At 45.7% G+C, this 24,305-nt stretch overlaps 1 protein-coding gene across 3 annotated transcripts in view; it reads right to left on the reverse strand.

The window, feature by feature from the left end:
- Positions 1 to 24,305, reverse strand: part of Sipa1l1 (signal induced proliferation associated 1 like 1) — a 288,319-nt gene that overhangs the window by 31,749 nt on the left and 232,265 nt on the right. For 2 of the 3 annotated variants that reach the window (XM_055593253.1, XM_055593254.1), the window contains 3 exons: positions 21,616 to 21,885; positions 7,757 to 7,903; positions 3,041 to 3,165 (listed from right to left, as the gene is read on the reverse strand). In XM_055593253.1, the coding sequence (XP_055449228.1) occupies positions 3,041 to 3,165; positions 7,757 to 7,903; positions 21,616 to 21,885 (542 nt within the window). The remainder of the gene's footprint in view (positions 1 to 3,040; positions 3,166 to 7,756; positions 7,904 to 21,615; positions 21,886 to 24,305) is intronic. The other variant, XM_055593255.1, reaches the window with a different exon arrangement.

Below are 24,305 nucleotides of genomic sequence, written 5' to 3' on the forward strand. Positions count from 1 at the left end.
ACATTATGGTGCAGGCCCTGAACAGGTCTGAGCACAGCTGACACACGGAGATGGCCTGCCACCTCATGTCTCAGAGCTCACTGACCAGCCAACTCTGGGCATCAGCAGCAAGCTTGTGAGGAGTCTAGACAAGAGACAGCATGTCAGAAACTGGGTGGCTGATGGATAAAGCTCGCAGCTCGTGACAACAGGTCACATCATACACATCAGCATAGCCAAATGCCACCAAACCAAAGGCCACACACAATGCAGCAAAGTCTGGAACCAACTGTTGCTTTGGGGAAGTTTAGAATACACGGGTTAAACTCATGAGGCTAGTCTAGCTGGTGTCCATTCCCTAGACAGGCACGGATGCAATCACACGTTACTTACCGTGACATTTTGGGAACATTTTACCTGTGAATTCATGCTGCTCGAGGACAAAAGAATTGCATTCCTGAGGTCCTCTATAACTGTAAGCTGAGCACGACAGAACAGACACACAGCAGCTAGTTTACTTCAAGTGATCGTTTCCTTTCGGGCGCCATGTTGGCGTTCAAGATGGGGTCCCCAAAACAAGAGGCAGTATTTAACCCAGACTGCCTAGAGCTAACAGCAGAAATTATGGACTTCCCCAACACCCTTCCCGACCTGCAGAGGACTAGGCAGCCCCTGGAGTGTGACTAGCCATTATTTCCAGGAGCAGTGAGGTAGAAACACAAGCATCCACAGTACGAGTGAGCCTGTCCACAGTGTCAGGAAGAACTAACTAGTTCACAACTCATTGTTAGCGAGGTGGATGACCTGCTTAGCAGGTTCCAGTTACATCCACACCAAGTGTGGGAAGGTCAACTCTACGTATCACGTTCTGAACCAGGAAGAGTCTAAGACTCACTCTTCTTATATTTTCCCTAGGATGGCTGTCAGGTATATCTAACCTGAGCCCCACAGGACACATGGAGCTGAGGACAGTTATGAATGCACCCAGTTGAAAAAACAAAAAAGATGAACTTACTTAAAACATAAGATTCACAGACGCGCACACACACATGCACACAAAATACTCTGTTTAGCAATAGGGTCTGAGTATGCAGACCTGGTTGACTGGGCTGGCCTCGAACTCACAGAGATCCCCTGCTTCTGCCCCCTGAGCTCGGGGATTGAAGGTGTGCACCACCCTATCCAGCCACATCTTATGGGATATCCCCCCCACTCTTTTTTTGTAACCCGACTGTGTAGCTCTTGAGTGTGACCTTTACGGATGACCATGTCTTATCTCAATGCCAAAAGGCTGGGCAGCCTAGACATCAGTCAAGCCCTAGATTTCCTCTGATGTGCCAACTAGGAAAGGCTGGCTTATTTTCCCAGGATACTGGGACCCCCAATATAAAAATGTATTTTAGTGTTTTAAAATAGGATATGTTTTGCAATAGGGTCTGACTAGTTCTGGCTCACTAGCACTGTGGACTGTTCTGATCTAGAACTCACTCTGTAGCCCAGAATAGCTTTGAACTGATGGCATTCCCCTGACTCAGGCAGTCAGCCCTAGTTTGGGATTAGAGGTGTGAGGCAGCATGCCCAGCTGGTAGCTCTCGAGAGAACAGAAGCCATCAATTACAGTCCCCACAGTATGGTGAAGTCCTCCCTGGCCAGCTCCAGAGCAGCCAACTAGCAGTTTGACCTAAAGCTGTACTGTATGGAAGGATGAACCAGTGTGCTCAGGAGAGCCTCCAAGTTCATGCTGGCATCTTACGCTGTAGAGAGTGAGATGCCACTACACTGAAGTGGACGCAGGAGGGCGACAACCAGAGAGCGCTTCATGTGAGGGGACGAATATGGATGTATGATGAGCCGTGTAACTTCCGGTCCCTAGACACCTTCTGATTCCCCACGAGGCCTCCCAGGAGTGGAAGCGTGACATTGGGCATACAAAAGGCTTGCTGCAGCATTGGTCAGAGCGTGTTCAGATGTGATGTTACCATCCCAACAGTACCAAAACATATGGGATAAAGTCATTCTGCCAAGGCAGGGAGGCAGACAAAATATGCTCCAGTCTTCTGAGTAGGGGTTGGGTGGGATAAGACTGTGGAGCGACAGATGGTTTTAACAACAAGGCACATTGGATGTAGTTACTAGAACAAAGAGTGTCTTTGGGACCTGGGAATCAACATTTGTCAACCTCAACTTTCATACTTTTACCTGGGGACAGGCATTTACACAAGACAAAACCATCAACCATCAGGCATGAAATGTGCATCTCCTTATCCCGTATCGATGATAATAATTTCAGAAAAAAGAAAAGCATTGTGGGAAGGAGGTACAGGATGACAGGATGAAAACCTCAACCTGACATTTCACAACCAAATCTTTGATGGATGAATTGTGCTGACATCAAATTTCTGATGTGTCTTTTAAAGTTTAATTGTTTAATGGCAAAATTTCATTGTTACAAGCAGTGTTCATGTTGCCATTATAGATGGATAGATTTCTTCTCCATATCCTCAGAGGGTCCCCTACTGCAATTTTTTTTTTCTATCCTGCCATTTTGTTAAGATATTTTCATAGCTGTTAGCTTAAAAGTGGTGGGAAAAGAATTTTTTTAAAACTATCCATTGGCAGGGCAGAGTGTCTAAACTAGCTACAAATGTGACCAAACAAAAATTGAGTCTCTTCCCGCCTTGTACAGAGATTTCGTTTCCCTTAAAATTCAACATGAAGCATACTAATCTGCCCAAGTACAAGGCAAAACCAACCAACCAACCAACCAACCAACCAACCAACCAACCAACCAACCAACCAATCAAAACAAGCAAGCAAAAGAAGGTACTTTGATACAAGAACTCATCAGACTGCTTTAAACATAATCCCTGGGTCACTGTGGTTGAAGTTTGGGGTCACTGAGAACCCTTGGTCTTATCTGTTGTGTTCATGTGTACACAGTCTAGCAGGGATTAATTCTCACGAACACTTGCTACCTGGGCCTGTCCTTTATAGCACCACACTTTGATGATATCAAGGTCACCTTGCTCTGAAAACACTTTCATGTAAATCACTTACTTACCCATCTGGTCGGCAATGCTGTCCTCACTTCTTTGCCAGCTGGGTGTGGATTTTCCACTGCCACCAATATCTGACTGGGTGTTCTGCCTGTCGATGGAAGCTGGGGATCTTCGGCTCACCCCAAATCTGTGACGATTCCCCAGACAAAAAAGCAGGACACATCAGAATCTTCACCCACAAGGTGATGAGAGTCCTGGTTCTGATGACAGGTATTACCAGTTTCTGCTTGCACGTCTGTGCACGTAGATACAGATCTCTACTCAGGAAGGTACGCTTATTATTAAAATCAAGTGGTAACTAGGGCAAGAAGTTTGCTGACTGAAGGCACAGAGAGTAAGAATCCCAGGCTACATAGTCAAGTTCGGATGGTTATTCACCATGAACCAACTTTAAGTTACCCAGACACATCTTCTGAATGGTGCATCTTGGGGGATGAAGGTGTCTCTTTTAATTCAATGATGCACTAAATCATGAAGTCAGTCCTGGAGCAGTCGCTTTCTGAGCACTCTACTGTGGTCTGAGAAAGCAAGGACAGCTACCATTTACGTTACATGCAAGCCACTTTCTAATTGTATGAACTTTAAACTGCTACTGGGAAGAGCAGTTTGGAAGACAGTAAGCTGGCATGTAAGACGGTAAATGTCTGCTTTTAGAAAGAATTGTAGCTATTTAGTGAGCCATTTTGACTTCCCCCTTGAAAAAAATGTTTAACTACATCATATGAAATACTCTATCTCTATTAACATCAGCAATATGAATTCTGAGACTAGGAAGGGCCAGCGTGTAGAATTCAAGTATTAATGTGGAGATTTACCGCATTCCCCATGTTAATAATGAATTCCTAAAGACCAGATTAGGTAACATGGGCCTCTATTGATTCTGTATTGACTGACGCCTGTGCCTTACCTGGCATGACTGACACACGGCCAGGACCTGCAAGAGCTATACTGGGGAGGGTAGGACCCCCGGGAGTGGAAAAACATGGAGCTGACTTGAAACTGGTGACCCAGTAGAACTAAACTCAGCCCCCGAGCCCTGTCTCATTGTCTTTACTCACAACACGGCAACTCCATCTCACAGTGCAAGGCAGCAACTTCTAGGTGAAAGACTTGCAAAGTATAGAAGGCTACGAAAGTATTTATTCCAGTAAGTAAAATCGTTATGAAATTATCTTCCCAGGTGCTGTGGCAAAAGTTGCTTGTTTAGAAGCCCCCTTTGTAAGGCTCCCTGTGAAGAATCATCCATATGGCATGCAGCTGAAGACAAACCTTGATTTATGAATATCGGGAGGCGGGAGACTCACAATTCTGGTTTCTCCTTGTAAGCAGTGAGAATGCTCATACGGACTTTTGGGATCTATTCTAAATGTGCATCAAAGGAAGCCTTTTTGAAACTAGGATAAAGATTCCAGTTAGACACAGATTCCAATCTTGCCTTCCTTTTTTTTTTTTTTTTTTTTTTTCAGCAGAAGAAACAAAAAAGTAACTTTCTCCATCTCAGAATTTAAAGAACCATTTTCTATCTCCACTTAGGTAAACCTCAAGACCCGTTTAAGTTTTGCCTTGAGAAACATTTCCACCTGCAACCTCTCAATCTCAGTTCTCACCTATGTGCTCTGCATCAGAGAACTGAGACAAACTTCTTGTCCTTGAGGGCTTTAGACAAAAGGTCTACATCTCACACTTGGCCTCATCCTGGAGAGCTTTGCCGTGCCCGTGTGGAGACACAGCTGATGTTCTGAGGTACTGGTGGCATCTCAAAGCAGTTCAAAGTGATCGCTCCGCTCAGACAGGACACACTCAGTGGCCAGGATGCAGCCTCCCAAACTGCCTGCTTCTTTACTGCAGGCTAGTACCCATGAAGCAGAATTCTTCATAATGGCTGGAACCTTCTCTATAACTTTAATTTCTTGCTTCTAGTTGCCATAGCAGACGAGCATACTCCCTCAGTAGGGACAACTAGAAGGAAACTCTCATTGATGGCATCAAAATGCATTTTCAAGATAGGAGAACAGCCTCAATGCTGTGTTTCTTTTGTTTGGTTTTGCTGAGGATGGTATCCAGGGCCTTGTACTTGTTAGGCAAAAGCTCTATCACTGAGCTACATCCCCAATCCAGTCTTTAAACTGAATTGCTTTGTCATTACCTCTGACTCCCACCTTACGTTTGTATGGTGTCTTTTCTCCCCTATTCAAATAGCATGGGTGCTACGAATCTCCCTATGCAGTTTCACCTCCCAACTGATTAGGATAATCTCAGTGTCCTAAGACCAAAGAATGAACAAACTCATGCCACACAAGTGCAGACACAGGTCCACTGAGGTGGAGGGAAGGCACCAATATGCTCACCGCCCATGGAGAGCCAGCATACGCTTAGTTATCGTTATGATGTCATGCACAACAAACACTAACAGGGGCCAGCAGAGCACAAACATGTCAACAGTGACGTGGACACAGCTGCTCTTACTGGGTAAGAGTAACCTCAGGATAAAACGTCATTCACGGGCAACAGTGAGATGCACCAGAGAGGGAGCCAGCCACCTCCTGCCTCACAGATGTGCAATAGCTTTGTAGTGGCGAATGGCTGAGTGGAGCGGTGCACAACTTTAATCCTAGCACTTGGAAGAAAACAGAGACAGGAGGATCCCTGAGTTTGAGGCCAACACCAGGACTACACAGAGAAATCGTGTCCCCCAAAACAAAACAAACATACAATCTGAAAGCCAAACAAAACAACAACTTCTCAAAGAAAACCAAAAACCAAACACCACCAAAACAGCTTTAGTATAAAGAACACTATATCCTCATCCTCAGTTTTCTAAAAGATCATCCCCAGGTGCAAAAGAAATTGTGTGGTGTCTTCGGCAATCCAAGGTGAGCTCACGAAAGATCACAAGCCCTTCAACACCACCGAGAGCACAGGGTTAGCCACAGCGTACCCAATGGACTAATCCTTGTTAACAGAAACAGCTCTCACGGTTTTTAGCAGCAACTACACGAGTCTCCACCTGCTTTGTCATTATACATTTAGAGTATATCACGGACAGGAAAAAAAAAACACCTTTTTTTATTGTTCACTCATTTACATTTAGTGTTGTACTAATGATGGAGGGATGACGACGGTCCTCATTTTAAAGGCAAATCATACCGTTTAAAATCTAATTAAAATAAGAAATAATTAGTTGGGTTTGTCGTGCAGTACTCAGAGTGACTCACAATTCCTCTGCCGGGACTGATGAAGAAAAGCTAAAATTATTTTCTAGTCACTGAAGCAATTACAGTAAGATATGTGTGCTTCAGACAGGCTACTGGGAGAAACAACAGTGTGAGTAGAGGTATTGTGGAGTGGTTTTCTCATCCACCTTCTGTTTACATAAACGTGTAGCACCCCCACAAAATCATCCTCAGTGGTTATGAAAAACTGAGGGGCTGGCTCAGCAGTTAAGAGCACTGGCTGCTCTTTCAGAGGACCTGAGTTTGATTCCCAAGTACCCACATGGCAGTTCACAACTTTTCAGGACTCCAGTTCCAAGGGATCCAATGCCCTGTTCTGACCTCCCAGGGCAACAAGCACACACATGGTGCATATACATACATGCAAGCAGAACACACACAAATAAATAAATCTTAAAAAAAAAACAAAAAAAAAACAACAGAATACTAGTCGTAATAAAGAAGTATCCACTGTGGGGGTATTATCAGTAGCTTGTTAATTCTCGACATGGTGAAATCTCAGAACAGTAATCAAATCACGTGCCCATCTATTTGGAAAAATATAGAATAGAACCATTCAACTTTAGAACGGTTCAAGTTCTTTTTCAGGTCCACCAGGGAGAACCCACAGCTTGGTTCTCTTATTCTGGGTAAAGGCAGCCTGTGTGTACCATGCTGTGCTTCTGTGCCCATTACTCCAAGCTTCTGACATTCCAGCACCCTCATCCCTCAGCGGCCTTTAAAATTTAGATGCATTTCCCTTCCTTTTTCCTTTGAAAGTTTTGTGTTTCCTAGTGGTACTGCGGATGGAACTCGGGGCCTCACGCTTGCCAGGTGAGTGCTCTAACACCGAGCTCCAGCCTCAGCCTGTTCTGTGAGCTTTGTCAGAAGCAAGCAGTTACTTCCTTAGCCTCAATGAGGATTAAAAATAAAACAACTGCTGGGCATGGTGGTGTACTCCGTTAGTACCAGCACTTGGGAGGCAGAGGTAGATGGATCTCTAAGTTCAAGGCCAATCTGGTTTACAGAGTGAGTTTCAGGACAGCTGGGACTACACTGAGAAACTCTGTCTCAAAAAACTCAACAACAAAAACAAATCAACAAAACACAGGCATCCTACAAGACAATTTTAAGCTTTGGGTGTGGCTACTATTTTCTCTATATCAGCAGCAATATGAACTCCAGTGCAAGCAGTGTTTCACTGAGTTCACTTTGGTAGGAGTAACAAAAATGACAAAATCTTTCTGGTAATAAACACTAAATGATACGTGTGATGGAGAAACTGATGCTATTTGACTCTGTGGCCACCCAGGTACGAACTGGTCATGTTCTTCACAGGTGGCCTTGCCATCGGGACATTCTTCTATCTGGAGTGCTAGCTATGTCTTTACTGCTGGTTTCATGGAATTCTGTAAGGCCTGTCTGAATGGGTATCATTTTACATGTCTAAACACACAGAAGGACACTGACGGACCACTCTCCAGGGAGGACAAATGGATTACCTACCCTTCGGGCATGGATTTTTGTCTGTAAGTGCCACCCCCGGAGCCAGTCTCACTGGATGAAGACAGGTTGCTGGGGGAATTACGGCACTGGGATCTTGCCAGAGCCATGGATGAGACGGTCACATAGATGTCCGAGCCAGGAGACAGCCTGCAAGTATGAAGTGAAAATCTGACGTCAACAAGTCAGGGAGAAACATCCCAGGCAGCTCACGGCAGAAGGTACCATACAAATGCCACAAAGGCAGTGGCCCCATGGGAACAGTGAAAATGAAGCCAGCTGGACGCCCACAAGAGAAACCTCCCCTAACACTGCTCCTAAGAGAACAGTTGGAAAACTGCCTCAAAGGGGGGTGAAACACATCAAAATTATAGAGGGAAAGACCTAGAAAACATACAAGCTTCCAAAAAAGCTGCCAGGATTCAATCAGGTAAAGTGCCAGGCAGTCTCCAGGTTGGCAGGGGGGAGGATAACTGGACCCTAGTGACACTAACCAGCAGCAGTTAACTCCAGTTCCTCACACCGCCCCTCACAGCCACCGCAAGAGCACATTCTCCACGTGTTTCTCTGTTTTCCTATTTTGTTACTCAAAGTTTACAGTATTGGTTTTTATAATTTTGGTTGATAGTATTATCATGCTAAAAAGCTCCATAGGAAAAAAGATACTATGGATTCAATTAAAATTGGATTTAATTAAAACGGCACACTTAGATAATTTCACAGGAGAGACAGATGTGCTGTCTTAGCCTCAGTTATTGGTCAACTGACCAACAAGGCAGAGGCTGGAGTTCTGTGGGCAGGACAGACAGAGCTCCCTCAATCTTCTCTATTCTAATGGGCAATAGGGCGGCCACAGGGATATCTGTGAGTGTTGACAACTGTGACCAGGCTCAATAACAAAGTGACTTCATTTCAAAAGCAAATGCCTGCAGGTGCCTGGTCTCCCACTAGGAAAGGCTGGTTCTAGGTGATAGCTGAAGAAACAGGTTCTAAGTCACTAATCCCAGTTCACGATAGGCCGTGTTTCTTGGCTAAGTCTACTGCATTTTGTGTGAACTGCTGTCCATAGATAACATAGGGATTTCTTCTACTAAGAGACAGTCTGGATGGATTCGGCACAGTCAACAGACTTCAGTTCTGAGCAGGGTGGAAACCCTGGGCCAGAAACTGGCTGACTGGAATCCGGCCATTCCTCCAGTGAGTCTACAGATGGGAAGGAGTTTAGCACAGGATGTGGCAGCAGGGCTGACAGAACCACACCAGGATGCTTTTCCAGTGGAGATAGTAAGGACAGCTGCTAGCAGTCTAACTCGGCTTTTATCTGTGAGGTAGATCTGAGTTCTCTCTGGCTGTCTCCTAGACTTGGCTCCTTAATCCTCTCCTCAGCAATTCAAATCACGCCTCTTCAAAACTAACAGCTTTTTCCCCCCATGTCAGGAGCTGAAACAGTCCCTCCTCTATGTGTTATATCAAGCTAAGCCTCCTGAAACATTTCCCTGTCTCTCTCTCATCTTTCAGATTTAACAGTCCTAATAATGCTGCACATTATTCACTACACACAATCTGTGCCCTGGCACCCTGGATAATGGTCTTGAAAACACAAAGGCTGAAGCCAGGCTCCACCATAACTGCCCCCTGACCCTTTCATCCAAATCTCCTGGCTTCCAGGCTCTTTCCATGTGATCCCTCCAATAGCTCCTTCCAATGCTCTTGTACCATGTCAAACAACTGCCAGGAGCTTCTCCAAAGTCTCCTTTTGTCCACAGGATAAAGGACCAAAACCCCGCCACCTTCTTCAAGGCCCTGAACCATCTGACCTGATTTCACTCTCACCTCCATGCCCCCTTACTTGCCCCCTTACTTGCTCCCTGTACCTTGTTTCTGGATAGGCTGACTGGGTACCAGGACTCATCGTGCCATTGTGCCCACTTTCATTCATTTGCTGTCTACCTAGAATGCTTTCCTCTCTTCCTACTGACCCCAACTCCAATATTATATGTGAATGTACAGAGCAGAACCTCTTCATATCCCATAGTAGTCTATTCCGTCCACCATCACAGCACATTACAGAGAATGGCCGGTCCTGACAGCACAGGACCGAGCCTTATCTTCATCTTAGGTGTGTGAATTCTGGCTGTATGCACATAGGTACACCACTCGTATGCCTGGTATTCTTGAGGACAGAATAGGGTGTTGATTTCCAGAACGTAGGGAGCCACCCCAGGGGTGCTGAGAACTGAACCTAGTCCTGTCCTCTGGAAGAGCAGCAAGTGCTGTTAATCCATCCCCCAAACCTGCCCCGTCCAGGGGTTCCCACCCATGGAAGATCTAGAAGAGCTGAAAAAGCATTGGTTTTTAGAATCTGTAATTTTCTAAAAGCAATTATAATCAAATTAGTGTTCTTTCTTAACTGCTGAAACAGAAATGGAGCTACAGAAATGGGCCTAAGGTCATAGCACAAAACTAATATTGCTGCAGATGGTGAGAGAACTGCCTAGCATGAGGCTCTGAGCATGAACTTAGGACAAGCGGAATACTAGTGTCTGGAGACTGTGATGGGAAGCCACACCAGGCCACCTTCAAGCATCCTCCACCATCATCACAAGCCATGCTGCTTGTGGTTAATGTCTAATCACCACAGGGTTTTCCAGATAACGCAGGGTGAAAGACTTGCTGCCGTGTGGCATCTGCTCCTGTCATCGTTCTTGTTTTGCCACTCAGACCTTACTGAGGGTGTCAGGACCCAGGTGTCTGAAGGCATCTGTGGTGCTGAGTGATCAGAGAAACCTAGTTCAGCCACATCTGAGGTATAAAAACATCTGGATGTTTTACCTGCAGGTTTATCTGGGAGCCCTGTGCATGCAGTACCTATAGAAAACAGAAGAGGGGACCAGATCTCCTGGAACTGAGTTATAGACAATTGGAAGCCACAATGTGGATGCTGGGAACCAAAGCAGGTTCTCTGAAACAGCAGCCGGTGCTGTTAACCACTGAGTCATCACTCCAGCCCCCAGTACTGTTTTGATAGCAGAGTGATCAAGACATACTTGGGCACCAAAAATGGATGTTCTTATACTCTCTTCTACTAAGGCTTTTCTCAGATTTCTCACAGTCCACTCAGAAATAACCAGGACTGGAGAGGAGGAACAGGGGAGAGTGCAAGCTACAAACAAGAAAACCGAGTAAGGACTGGGAACAGCAGAGATCCAAGGCAACACGCTGCCACTCGTCCTTCCGCCCCAGAGTCTGTTGTCCATGTGCAGCTAACACTGACAGACTCCAGGGCGGCTCCATTTTGTACAGCTTTGATCCTGTGACTGCAAAAAGGAAGAAATGCTAGAGAGAGAGAAGCAGGATGGCAGAAGGGTATGAACCAGCTAGGGACAATGGGACATCTAGGCAGCTGGGTCATATCAATGGGATGGTAAAATGTTTAGTCATATGGCTCCTTGGGCAAAGTTAAGATATAACTTTTCTCTTTGGCTTTAGAACTTGCTTTCTGTAGCATGCTCTCCAAAACATACTTTAAACTAAAACACTTCACACTCATTCTCAACATCAATTCTTTTACTTGGCAAATGTATCAGAAAATTCTATTTGGTTACTGGAGTTAGCCCAAAGGGCGGGGGCGGGGGGGGGAGAGGGGGACCAGCCTTTCCAGAAGGCTGGCATCCACCTCTCTTCTGCATTTGTGCAACTCAATAGTGGCTTTGTTTTCTGACTGTCCACATGCAGAGGACACACACTGGGCAGCTGGAGGGAAGCCATCTCAGCGTGTTTACATTTCCAAATACACGAGTGCTGGGCAAAGAAAATGCAGAACTGGCTTCATCCTGTGACATACAGCTCTGCGGTTTTCAATACTGTGACTCTGATACCGCCACACCAATGTTTAAAAGCATAAGGAGCAGAAGGCATGACTGCCTGGGAGCCGGCAGTCCAGTTCTTCAGAGTTGGAGGCTAGCTGTTGCTCGGCTTTGTGCCACTCTGGAGTGGTGCTCTGAAAAGGGAAGGAATCTCTTCTCACTGGATTTCAGCACACTACCTCACTAACCTGTGCTGGGCCCTCATGGCCTAAGCATATCTGTGTAAGGGACTACTGTGCCTAGCTAAGAATAAGGTCACAGAGCCTTTTCCTCTAAAATAATCCAGCTCTACCTGCTTTGTTCTGTTTTAAAGGGAGCAAAATACTGAATATTAATGACCACATAAGTTTAGAGAATGAAGATTAAATACCTTTCAATGCTATGAAATCCATCAATCCCACAGAAAATAAACAATAATATTGGTGTGTGTGTGTGTGTGTGTGTGTGTGTGTGTGTGTGTGTTTGTAAAGGCTAAAAGCTGGAGCATAACACTGGCTATTGTCCCTCAAGATTATCCCAATACTTATTTGAGATAGGGTCTATCACTGGATGATGGGGGAAATCCATCAATAGTCTATAAAGTCAGTGAGCTGCAATAATAACCAGTGTTACAAGCTATGTCCATGGGTATAATAATGGCATAAATGTTATGGGGGGCAACCAACCACATTCTCACTGGATTTAAGGTCTGCTCCACAGGAAGAAACATATGCCTGGAACCGTAATCTAAGAACCCATGGCTGAACCTACTATTATGCTAAATGGACACAGTATCAAACTGCCCTCTAAATTCCTCTCTCTCTACCCATAGATCAGTTCAGTACTCACACCTCATCAGAGAAGTTTCTCTGTGTTGTGGGCAGTAATTAACAAAGAAACTCATAACTGGTCAGTGTGGAGAGAAAAAAAAATGACTGGAGTGTTTGGCCACAAATGGGACATCAAACTGTCTCCTCAAGGCTCAAGGACCATGGTAGAAGAGGAAGTAGAAAGATTATAAGAGCCAGAGGTCCGGGAGGAACAGACTGAAACAGTGTCTCCTGGACATACAGGACAGCTGTACTCATGAACTCACAGCAGCTGTGCAAGTCTAGCATGTAGGGGAAAGAAACCCCTAAGCTCCTACTTTCAAGTGTGCTGGTTTGAATGAGAATGGCACCCATAGGCTCATCTTTAACTACTTGGTCCCCAGATGGTGAAACTGTTTGGTAAAGATTATTAAGTATGGCCTTGTTGGAAGAAAAATGGCACTGCAAGTGGCCTTTGAGGTTTCAAAAGCTCATGCCTTTTACCAATCAGCTCTCTTTCTTCTCTATCTTTCTGTCTTTCTCCCCTCCCTCTCTCTGCCTCCTGCTTGTGGATCAGGTTAAGTTCCTAGCTCCTATTCCAGTGCCATACCTCTGTCATGCTATCCCCAGTGCCATGCTCTCTGCCACGCTGAAACTGTAAGCAAGCCCCGAATCAAACACTTTTCATTTGTAAGTTGCCTTGCACATGGCGTCTTTTCACAGTAAGAGGGAAGTAACTAAGAGCCTGGGGAAATATAAACGGTTTCCGAGGGAGGGGGAATCAGTTTTCTCTCAGGGTGTGGTCCTTGATAGGTGCACCACACTCCAGATGAATGTCTCATATCCCAGAGCATATGGGCAGCACCAATTAGACTTGATGGGTTCTCAAAAAAGAAGAAGAAAGGAGGAAGACGAGGGGGATGAGGAAGAGGAGGAGGAAGATGACAACTATGAAGACATGAAATTTAATGGTGGAATTTGGGAGGAGATGGGTGTACGAGAGGAATTACTATGATCAAAATATACTATGCAAAATTTTCAAATGACTAAATTATACAAGAGAAAATTACCAAACCTAATCCCAGACATGTAATAACATAATCCATGCCTTGTACTTTGTATGGATCAACACACAGTCAGTGTGCCCAGAAGTGACTCTTAAAACCTACTCTTCCAGACAGTGAATGATTACAATTTACCAATCCATCAGTAAGGACTTCTCAGTGCCCAAGTAGTTAGTGGCAAGATAGTTTCCTGAGTACTTAAGATTAATTACACTTCTATTTCCTTCTTTTTACTCCAATGTGACAATACTGCCTAGATGTATCCAGAGACAAGGCCCTCTGTCACCGCAGTGAAAGCATGAAGTGACGGTTAAAAACAATCGAGAGGGTTTCAAATAGCAGTGTGACTGACAAATTAGATACTCCAGTTGATAATTAAGCACAGCATTTTGCCACAACTTAGCAATTAAAATGCTATCCACTCAGGGAACGGTACCAAGTTATCTGTTCTCATCAGTATACAAACCAACCAGGACTTTTCCAGAATGGTGTAAAACGAACTTTCTCTAAAGCAATTCAAGGTCATAGAATGACCGTTGTACTCCGTAGCATCTGCACAGGTTGTGTTCACATCAAGCAGTCCACAGCCCTGTCCTTTGTGCTTTCCTACTATGTCCTTAGACTCTGTGCAGATCCACTGCTGGCCCCGACCTCAGCCCATCAGCTGTTCAGCCAGGGCCTGGAAATCTTCCCTTTCATGGGCCTCCTACAAGGGTCATGTCAAACAAGGCAGAATGCTCAGGCACAGCTGTGAGCATTCACAGCCTGGCACACATCGTGGTGCCTCTTGACAAGAATCAATTTTACATCTGGGGTGATTCCGGAGAAGCAAAAAGAAAAACAAAAACAATTGTAGGCAGGGCCAGCCACTTAACTTGTGGGACCCAACATATAATAAAAACATAGGTTCCCCTGTTCAAACAGTATTCCAAATTTCCAAAGACAATTGCAGAGCATGGGCTTGGTTTACGTGTGTGGCTGTGTAACTGCACAGGGACCCAAAGCTGACCTTGACTTCCGTGAATGTGACTGGAGCCCACTCAGTACATTAACGGAGTTCTTTTCACTAATTTTTATTGAGTGGCAGTGCACTCATGTAGCACGCTGGCTGAGAAGTAGGCTCTGGCATTAGATGAGTCAACGCCAGTCTCACCTTCACCACTGACTAGCTGTGACTTTGCAAAACATACCTCTCAGTGACTGGGTGCTCTTGCCCATACAGAGGATTAAACACAACCAACTGGGCTGATGATAGGAGTAACTAAGATGGCGGGTACAGAGACCTAAAGTTGGTGCAGATGAACTCGACAGTCACCTACGTATCTTATGTAGTACCCAAGTAAGATGTGAAGCAGCCGAAAGGGAAGCAAGATGAAGAAAATGCACTTGACATGGGACTGAGAAAGCCAGGTCAGTCCCGAAAGCCAGAAGGGCCATGCACATGTGTGAGGGGTAGAAAGAGGCTGACCTTCACGGTGGCATGTTAGGCTGGGGCACTGGAAGCACATGTCACCTGACAGTTCTTCCCTAAATCCAACTGACTTAAACATCACCAGACCACCTTTAAGGCCCAATGAATTTGCAGACGAATTCTACAGCATTTCTGCTGACTTCTGCTGGCACTCTGACCACCACAGTGGTTTTCAGCACAGCAGACAATCTGAATTAACCATGACACTGTCACTCAAGACTACACATCATTCCTGAAAACAAACTAGCTCCAACACATGGTAACTGAGGTTGGGTGGAGGGCGCATTCATCAGCTGTACCTCCACAGTGCCCACTTTGCACAGCCTGTACCCCTGGTGCCCCGGTCTCCAGGCAGAACACTTGATAGCACAGGTGGCTGTGCGGGGAGGAGGCTTCTGTGAAGGTTTTTCCAAGGCTGAGCACAACACACAGGCAAGAGGAAGGGCCTCTCAGTGGTTCGGGAGCCTGGGCCTGGCCCCACACTGGAGCATTTGTCCATCATTTCCTGGGCTATCCTGGAGTGAGCACATGAAATTAGGCTGCGAGGCTTGTCAAGCTCATGTTGCTGTGTCATTTTCTGAGTGCCTGAACAGCAACCATCCTTGCAATATCATCTAACAATGTGGAGCTGCGAATCTTATCAACTCTAGTCCCACAGCAGATGCCAGCACATGCTAGCTCCCACGGAGCAGCACAGGAGAGAAGTTTGGGCCCAGTGCCCGTGAGCCACGCCCAGCCCTCTGCTTCTCCACTTTAGCCTGAAGACAAACCCAACATCAGAACTCAGGTTCAATCCCATAGGAGATTCTGTCAAGAACCTGTATTTCACGTGGGGTCAATTTAGACAAGTTTTATCAGGATACATTTTAAAATAAGAGCCTGCGAAAGAGAAGAGAAAGCAGCTCTATTCAAATGCAGCTTTAATGCTTAGCACACCAAAAAGTGTTTTTCTTTATCATTTGTTTTTATAAGAAGACCCATTCATTTGTTCCCAAACTAGCTATGCTCCTTTATTCACTGGAGCCCTTTAGACCTCACAGTGTGCACGGATTTTAGACTATAATGATGAACAAGTCAGGCTAAGTTGGAAATTTAGACAAATAGGATTAAGATGAAATATAACAGATTCTGTGAGCAAATCTGATGACCAACATTCCCAGAGGGGGCAATTAGGGCAGAGACAGGAAAAGACGTTTTCAGAGATATTGAAAATGACTTTTCAGATGGGAGCTGAGCAGCGAGAAGTGGAGAGGCAGCAGGCTGGGCTGGACTGTGCACTGAGGAGGATGCGACATGTGCAGGGGACAGAGGCCCTTATAGGCAAGAGACGAGGGTGAGTCTGGAGTGTGCGTGTGTGCATGCGTGTGTGTGTGTGTGTGCGAGCGCGTGCGCATGTGTGCATGTATGCATGTGCATGCACGTGAATGACAGGAAGACAGGGATGGCAAGACTCAGCAGAGCTTCGGGGATGTCCCAGCCAAACTGGGGAGCCAGACTTGATCTTGAGGACCTTGCAGAAGTCAGGCAAGGTTTGGCTCCAGGCACATCTCCAATTCCATCACATGACTCTGCCAGCAGGAGACTGCGGCTCTGAACTGGCAACAGTCTAGACTTTAAAAAGTAGCATGAAGTATGAACTCTCGAGCCAAAAGGGAAGAAGCTTAAACACAAATGGAGACTCAAGGGCTGAGGAGAAGGCTCAGTCAGTAAGATGCCTCTGCACAAACCTGAGGACCTGAGCGCCATCCCCAGCACCCACATGAAGTTAGGTACCAAGGAATGCTTGTAAGCCTCCTTGTGGGCTGCAGAGACAGAGGATCGTTAGGGCTTATGGGCCAGCCAGTCTATAGCTGAGTCAGCGACGTCCAGGCTCATCTAGAGACCTTACCTCAAAAAAGAGCGGGAGGGCAAGTGAGGCTGCTCAGTGCATAAAGGTGCTTGCTGGCCTATGATATACGCCTGGCAACCTGAAAGGCAGGCATGGTGGCACGCGCCTTTAACCCCCATACTTGGGAGGCAGAGGCAGGTGGATCTCTGTGAGTCAGAGGCCAGCCTGGTCTACAGAGCAAGTCCAGGACAGTCGGGCTTGATACACAGAGAAACCCTGTCTCGGAAAACAAAACAAAACAAATAAAGCCCAAAACACCTGGCAACCTGAGTCTGATTCTCAGGTGGAAGAAGAAAACTGGCTTAAGAAACCGTCCTCTGACAAGCTGTGACCTTACACACACACACACTCTCTCTCTCTCCTCTCTCTCAGAGAACTCAGGAGAGGATGGGGATTATCTTGAAGCAGGTTACTAGGTAAGAGTAGAAGTGAGAATGCAGAGAATTTTGACTGACTCCTAGGTCAGGCTGGGATACTGGAGTAGAGGACAAAGTGGTTCATCAAGGTGGGTATGATGGGAAGGGAGGAACTGGAAAGGGCAAAGGAGAACTTAAGTTTGAATTTTGAGTATGAAGCACTAGTACTTATAGTACATATAGGTGCAGACTTTTAGCAGAGGTGTATGAATATGCAAAAGGGCAAAGAGGCCAAGAGAAAATCCTCAAGTTAGTGACTTCCTACATACAGGTGATGATGGACTCATTGAAGTGGATGTCAATCTAGAGACGATGATCACTGTGGGGATAAAAGAATGAGGAGGGGAAACTGAGGGATGAGAAGGCAGGAGCAAAAAGTCAGTGATTAAAACATAAATTAGGTTCAGGACGATGTAGTGTACTCGTTAGGCTTTGATAACCACAGCAAAGTACAGCAAATAGCCTACTTACAAGGAAAAACTTCGAGTTCACAGTTCTGGGGTTCAAAATTCTAGGACTGAACCCATTATTTAACTCTCGAGTGTGGTGCAGACTGGCAGAAGTGTGTGTTGGAAAGAATGCTCACATTCTAAGCCACAAATCAGAGTAGGAACAGGGAGGGGTCCCACAACCTTCTTTGAGGCTCTACCCCAATGGCCTATACAGACTTCTCACCGGGTCTCAAATATCCAAGGTTCATGGCATTCCCCCCCCCCTCAAAACACCACCCGGACACCAAGTCTTTGCAGACGGACATTTGGCAGCAGGGGCACAACACACATCCAAACCATAGCAACAAGGAAACATTCTGAAGAGGGGGTGGCAAATGTTGGCAATAAAGTAGGGCTGAGCACTATTTGGTGGCTTTGAGAACACGGGTGGCAGCATGGACTTGGCCAGAGCAGCCCCAACAAAACTCCATGTGCTGTGATGCAAAGATCCTGTGTCCACTCAAGCAACTGAGTTCAGGGAGAGGGTGTCGGCGCAATCACGGCCCAATGAGATCTAATCCCAGACAGTGAGGGTTTGTGATGATTTTATTTAACAAGTAGAATGGGAAACTCTTTCATATGCTAAGATGACTGCTGCTTATCCAAAGCCCTTGACATTGTTAGATTTTGAGTATATTAACTCAGATCTAGAGAGTTATGACTAATCCCCTGGTATGCTTAAATTCAGCAATGAAGCAAGTCCAGTGTGCTGCGGGAGTTGTTTTTACTCCACTCCCACCCTTAAACTCTAGATAAACCTGAAGCCCAAACCACAATTGTATCGTGTTACCTATTCCTGCTAAGTAAATATTAATTTTGTTAACAAATACAGTCCAAAAACACTATAAAATTCTGTAATCAGATGGACACCTGGGGAGCATAAAATTCTCACATTCAAACAAAACGGATCAGACTTCAAATGCTAAATGCGCCACTGCTTCTAACATGTTGGTTTCTCCTAACAATGTACAAAGAACCCTATGCAGCTGAAAACTTCTTGCTAAGAATTCCAAACACCCACATATGTTATTGTTATACAGACTATGTCCTTAAGTATTAAAAGAAAACAATCTGTTCTGTAAATTTAAGAAATGACCTTTGGGCCTGTTGTGGTTCGGCAAACCATGAGGTACAGAGTAGGCTTCTGTACGTAGTAAATGAACACTTTATTTTTTAATCTGTGCTGGACTCGAGCAAGGCAAGCAGGCATGCAAGCATGCGTGCAAGCAGGCACGTGTTGTGCAGGAGAGGGTACTAATGACTGCTGCTGGCTTATGCTTCAGGAGAGCTGGTTTCTCCACAGCGAAGCACAACGTTCTGGGGCCGAAGGGAAGGAATCAAGCGGCTGTGAGGAAAGATCCAGGTTTTACAATAGAAGACTACCATACATTTTAGACTGGAGATGGCCCCCAACCAGCCAGAACAGGATGAGATTTCACAAAATATTCTAGGATCCGGGATTCTAGTAGGGGTTTCAGAGAACATCCCACATAGTTTGAAGCCAGAAGGGGCAGTGAGCAGGACTCAGTATCCCCCACACATACAGTAGCCTCACTTCTGTCCCTTCTGTTCCCACAAGCCAAAGAGCAAGGTTTCTTTTGTGGTGGTTGGCTCTCCCCTAGGGAGATGTCCTTTCCCTTGGGTGGGGCTCAGACAGGCAGCAGGCTCAGGTATACGGAGGAAGCTCCTCTAGAATCCTACAAGTCACTCTCAGAAACAGAGAGCCATGTATCCCCTAAGCACTTGTCCTGGTTAGTTTTTGTTCAACTTGATATAACAGGGTTACATGGGCTCAATTGAGAAAATTCCTTCACCAGACTGTGGTTCTGCCTGGAGCTGGTGATCCTGGTGTATAAGAAAAGGGGGTGAGTCAGGCAGTGGTAGCACACCCTTAATCCCAGCTCTCAGGAGCCAGAGGCAGATGGATCTCTGACTTTGAGGACAGCCTAGTCTACAAAGTGAGTTCCAGAACAGCCAGGGCTACACAGAGAAACCCTGTCTTGAAACAAACAGACAAAGGAAGGGAGGGAGGGAGGAGGGAGGAAGGAAGGGAGAGAGGAAGGAAGGCAGGCTGAGGAAGCCATGAGGAGCGAGCTAGTAAGCAGCATGCCTCCGAGGCCTCCGTTTCAGTTTCTGCCTCCAGCTTCCTGCCCTCATTTCCCTCAGTGATGAATTGTTATGTTATAACAATTATAATATGTTATAACTCTTATAATTGTTATGAGAGTTATAAGATGAATAAGGCCTTTCATCCCCAAGTTCCTCCTAGTCATGGTTTTTGTCACAGCACTAGAGACCCTGACTAAGGCAGCACTGAAGCCATCGAGCCACAAAAACACTTCTGCCTCTTCATGGCAGTTTGCTGAACTCTCACAAGCTTTGCTTCTGCTGCACATTAGATTCAACACAGAATCAGAGCACATTCCACTATTCTACCACGTGGAACACTGTGAAAGGAAATGTCTCAAAAGATTTCACGTGTGAAAGCTTCTGGATGGTTCTGTGGAAGAAATGGGGCTGGCAGGGAAAAGAGGGCCCTTTAAACAATGACTTCCCACGTTCATCTTTCAAAACATGAGCCAAACTATGAATTACGGTTAACACACCTCAGGAAGAGCCAAGTTTGGAGTGAGTAAAACAAAGAATTTATTCAGAGCTCTCTTGGAGGCATTTCCTCCTCAAAAATAATGAAAACAAGAGGGGTCCAGATGAGGATGGAGTGAGTCTGGGCGAGGAATCTCACTGGGGTAAACAGCAAGGCCCTGTCCATACATCCTCATGGTCAGTGAGGGATTTAGAAGACCACCTTTATGTGTGAGCTTTGACAAGCATGTCTATGTGGCATTCTAGTATTCCAAGATGGCTAAGTGTTACACAAGCTCAAAGCTAGAATACCATGGAGGCCTCCACTTTCAAATGACCCTGAGCACACAACGATGAGTGGTGACACTGTTGTTGGCACTGTCTCCTGCTGGAGAAGGCCTGACTCTCCTACCCACCACAGTTCTGGAACACAGACCACACTCCAGCTCCAAAGGCTTCCACAGGAACGTCAGGAGTGTGAGCAGTATCAGCAGAAGTGAGAAGAAAGTGAGAGTGGACACAAGAAACTGCCAGCAAGAAACTCAGATAAAAACCACCTCCATGGCACTCATGGAGGGGACTGCATCTGCAGAGCCATGACTGAAACCTTAGATCCATTTGCTATTATATCTGAAAGAACTTGATCCAGTTTAAGGTTAGACCAAGGCCCCACTTTGAGGTGGTTAAACACAACTGCTCCTCAAGGCAGACTCTGTGAAGCATCTATTCTGACTTTCAGTCTGACTAGAATTGGCTCCTTGTGTTCCAGGACCTCCATCCTTGTCCCTGTTGCTTAATTACCCTGGTGTGAACTGTCTAAGCTCTTCCCCATGTGCTGCCTTCTCAACACTGCCTTCTTCTACCTTCTAAGACATAAGAAATTTATTGTGCTGTTTGAGTTTCTCTTCTGAAAGTCCTTTTTAAATGAAATGATAAAAACAGATATTCAACCAAACCCTTGCATCCCGTTGCTTCCATCTTGTAAGTTGCCTAAAACAATGAAGAATGTTGAAGATGATAATACATCACCATCACGTTAAGATCTGCTATCTAAGTTTTAATCCAGTTCCACTACTATGAGGTAAGGATTTCTGTTGATAATCACATAGAAATTAAAGAGCAAAGCACATACAACTTGCATTGCAAGGGGCTGGATACTCTGCTGGGAAAGTTCCCATGCTCTAGAAGCTACTCAAGGCAATTTCAGTGTTACTTCTGAGAAATACAGGCAGGCCTACAGCTAGTGCTTCTGCATTTGGGGCTCAGGCCAGAGTGACCTTTGAGAGGGCACTCACCTCCTTTCCAGTGGGCGCCCATCACTGGAGATGCTTCGAGGAATGTTGGCAGCTCTTTCTGGAGGGGCCATTTTCCCGTCTCCCTTTCCAGCATTCAGCCGTGAGGTCATGGGACTCTGCAGCTGGGATGGAACCTGGGGCGAGTGGGCACCCTTATTGGCATTCCGCTGCCATTTGTTATTATTCCGGAAGGGAAACTTGAACTCATAGGAAACACCTTCATTCATCTTGTACTCCATCACTGGCATGCGGTAGGTTTCTGAGCAACTCCTGTTAGAAGGAAGAAGCAGGAAAAAAACAAGTCTGCCTTGTGTTGGTGGAGACATGCTCATTCCCATTAACAGTCTTGAAATCTCTTTCCATCTTTGGAACTTCCCTTTCACAACCTAGGACCAGAAGAACCACGTGAATATTTTCCTTTCCTCAGTCCCAACTGTGCAGACCAAGATGAGGAGTCTGTGGCAATCTACAGAGCAGGTCAGCTGGAAGATGGGGAGCTCAGGAGGGGAAGGCTCTGGAACAGCTGCAGGTAGCTCAGTACACACAAGCCTCTCCGCCACTGAGAACTCCAACTGGGGACCGAAAGGGGAGGGAGGGCAGTTCAAGATGGGCTGGGAGAGCCCATGTAGGACTGAGGAAATTAAATCAGGAAAGATCCCAAAACCGAATCAGAGAGCCAAAGTTAGCTTAGGAGGGAGAAAACCAATTGCAGAAATGCAACAATTATTAAGCCCTCCGGAAGACCAAGCATAATGTGATCCAGATTTCATTTCTTTCCAAACGAAGGAGTCTCCCTTCCTGAGTGACATCAATGCTCAGTGACACAAGTCCCATCACTCTGCTCTACCTGAAACCTCAGTCCTCAGATATGAAACCCACGTTCCATTCTTTATATCTAAACAATGGGAGGGAGATTCTGTCTGTCCTTAAGTAGGTAAACCAATTCTATCCCTGCTACAGTATTAACCTGTGTGTCAGAATTTCATCGTTGACTGAAGAACTCCTTTTAAACAGGGACTGCAAGGACTGAGAAGCAGGAGGGAAGATGTGAGCGAGGGTGAACAGAGCAGCAGTGAAGACTCACTCACGAGGCTCTGGAGAGAATGTAGAGTGAGACCAGGGCTAGCGGATGGATGAGCCACAGTTGGAATTTTAATTTTAGAAAATGAAACAAAATCGATGCAATTTATTTAAAGTGCCTCGCTTTACCCAAATATATAAAACTGTACCATTTTGACATACAGTTAGCACTGAAAAATTACTGAGATATGTCGTGCTTTTCTGAATCTCATGCAGTTCACAGTGAATCAAACTGCAGCCACTTGCCATTTCCTACTGCCTTCATGGCAGGGGTACACCTTACTGGCCTGTATCCTACCTATTTCTGCAAATCCCAAGAATGATGGGAGGAATCAAGAGTGGACAGTACTCTGAAGGACAAAGCCAATGGCTACTTTTAATGCCACATGTCAATAGTCATGAAAAGCTTTCCCCGGTCTCCTGGAAATAAAATGTGTTGGTGAAGACAACTTTAAGACAGATTGCAGCAACCGGGATGGGTCCTAATTTAGCTATAGTACAAGTCCATGATGGGGGAGCTATCCTGCACTCCACTGGCATTATGGATGAGCACAGAGGCCTAGGGAGCTTGGAGTTGGGAGGAGGCAGGTCAACTTTAACCAACAGAACAGCATGTCTGCAGGCTTGGCTTACTTTAGTCCATAACTGGAGAATTCTACACATCCTTCACCCACAACGAACACATCTCACGTAAAGTGTATCCTATGACAAAAGGAAAAGTCAGCACCTTTTGGAACCCCAACTGGAGCTACAGTCAGCAGGCATTACTCTTTCTGTGCTAAATGTGACCAAAAGGCCCACTGAAACCTAATTTTAAAATCCTAATGTTTATGAGCAGCTTGGTCCCTAGGAGCTCTGACTTTTTGGCTCTAAAGCCGCATGCAGCTCCTTTCAATGGAATCCCATCTGGAGAATGAGACTTGGAGCGGATGATTTCTAGCTCAAAGGCGGCATGCTCTCACTTTCAAAGCAAAAACAAAAAAACAACAAAAAAACCCCTACTTTGCAACCCATTCCTATTTAAAAGATAATCTGACTCTCAAATTCCCAGCAAGAAAAATAATAGTACTAAAGATAATTTGGTCTTTTTATGCAACTGTTTTTAGCTCTTGAATGGCCCCTGATTGCAGAGCAGCGCCCTGCAGAATAAGGCCGCACCACCGGGGGCACCTCATCCACCCTGCAGCCGCTACTTCCCTTATCAAGTGGACGGGCTGGAGTCCCAGAGGTCACAGACACTAGTGGTCACAGACTCTGGAGCTATGAGGCCCTCAACGCTGCTTTCACTGTGCTGTTCTCTTGGCTGTCCAGTTATTCTGTGGGCAGCGCCTTCCCTTCGCCTCACCATTTTATTAAAATATGAAGCAGCCACAGGGCACTGAGGAAAAGTGAAACAAGGCCCCACCAGGCACAAGGCAGGGGTTCTGAGGTTTGGCTTTGCTTTGTGTCCCTTCTCTTAAACAAACTAGAGTTGGAAAGCAGTTTGTGGGCGGGTTGGCCTGTGTTCTAAGAAAAGGTAAAGGGTCCTTGATTTTATATTTGTTATCTTTTGAAGGGTATGGTTGTCAAGCTAACGTCCATTTTTTAAAAGCTGCCTTTTCAAAATGAAA

This window comes from Psammomys obesus, unplaced genomic scaffold, assembly GCF_907164565.1.
Source record: "Psammomys obesus unplaced genomic scaffold, mPsaObe1.curated_primary_1811, whole genome shotgun sequence".
Classification (NCBI taxonomy): Eukaryota; Metazoa; Chordata; class Mammalia; order Rodentia; family Muridae; genus Psammomys; species Psammomys obesus.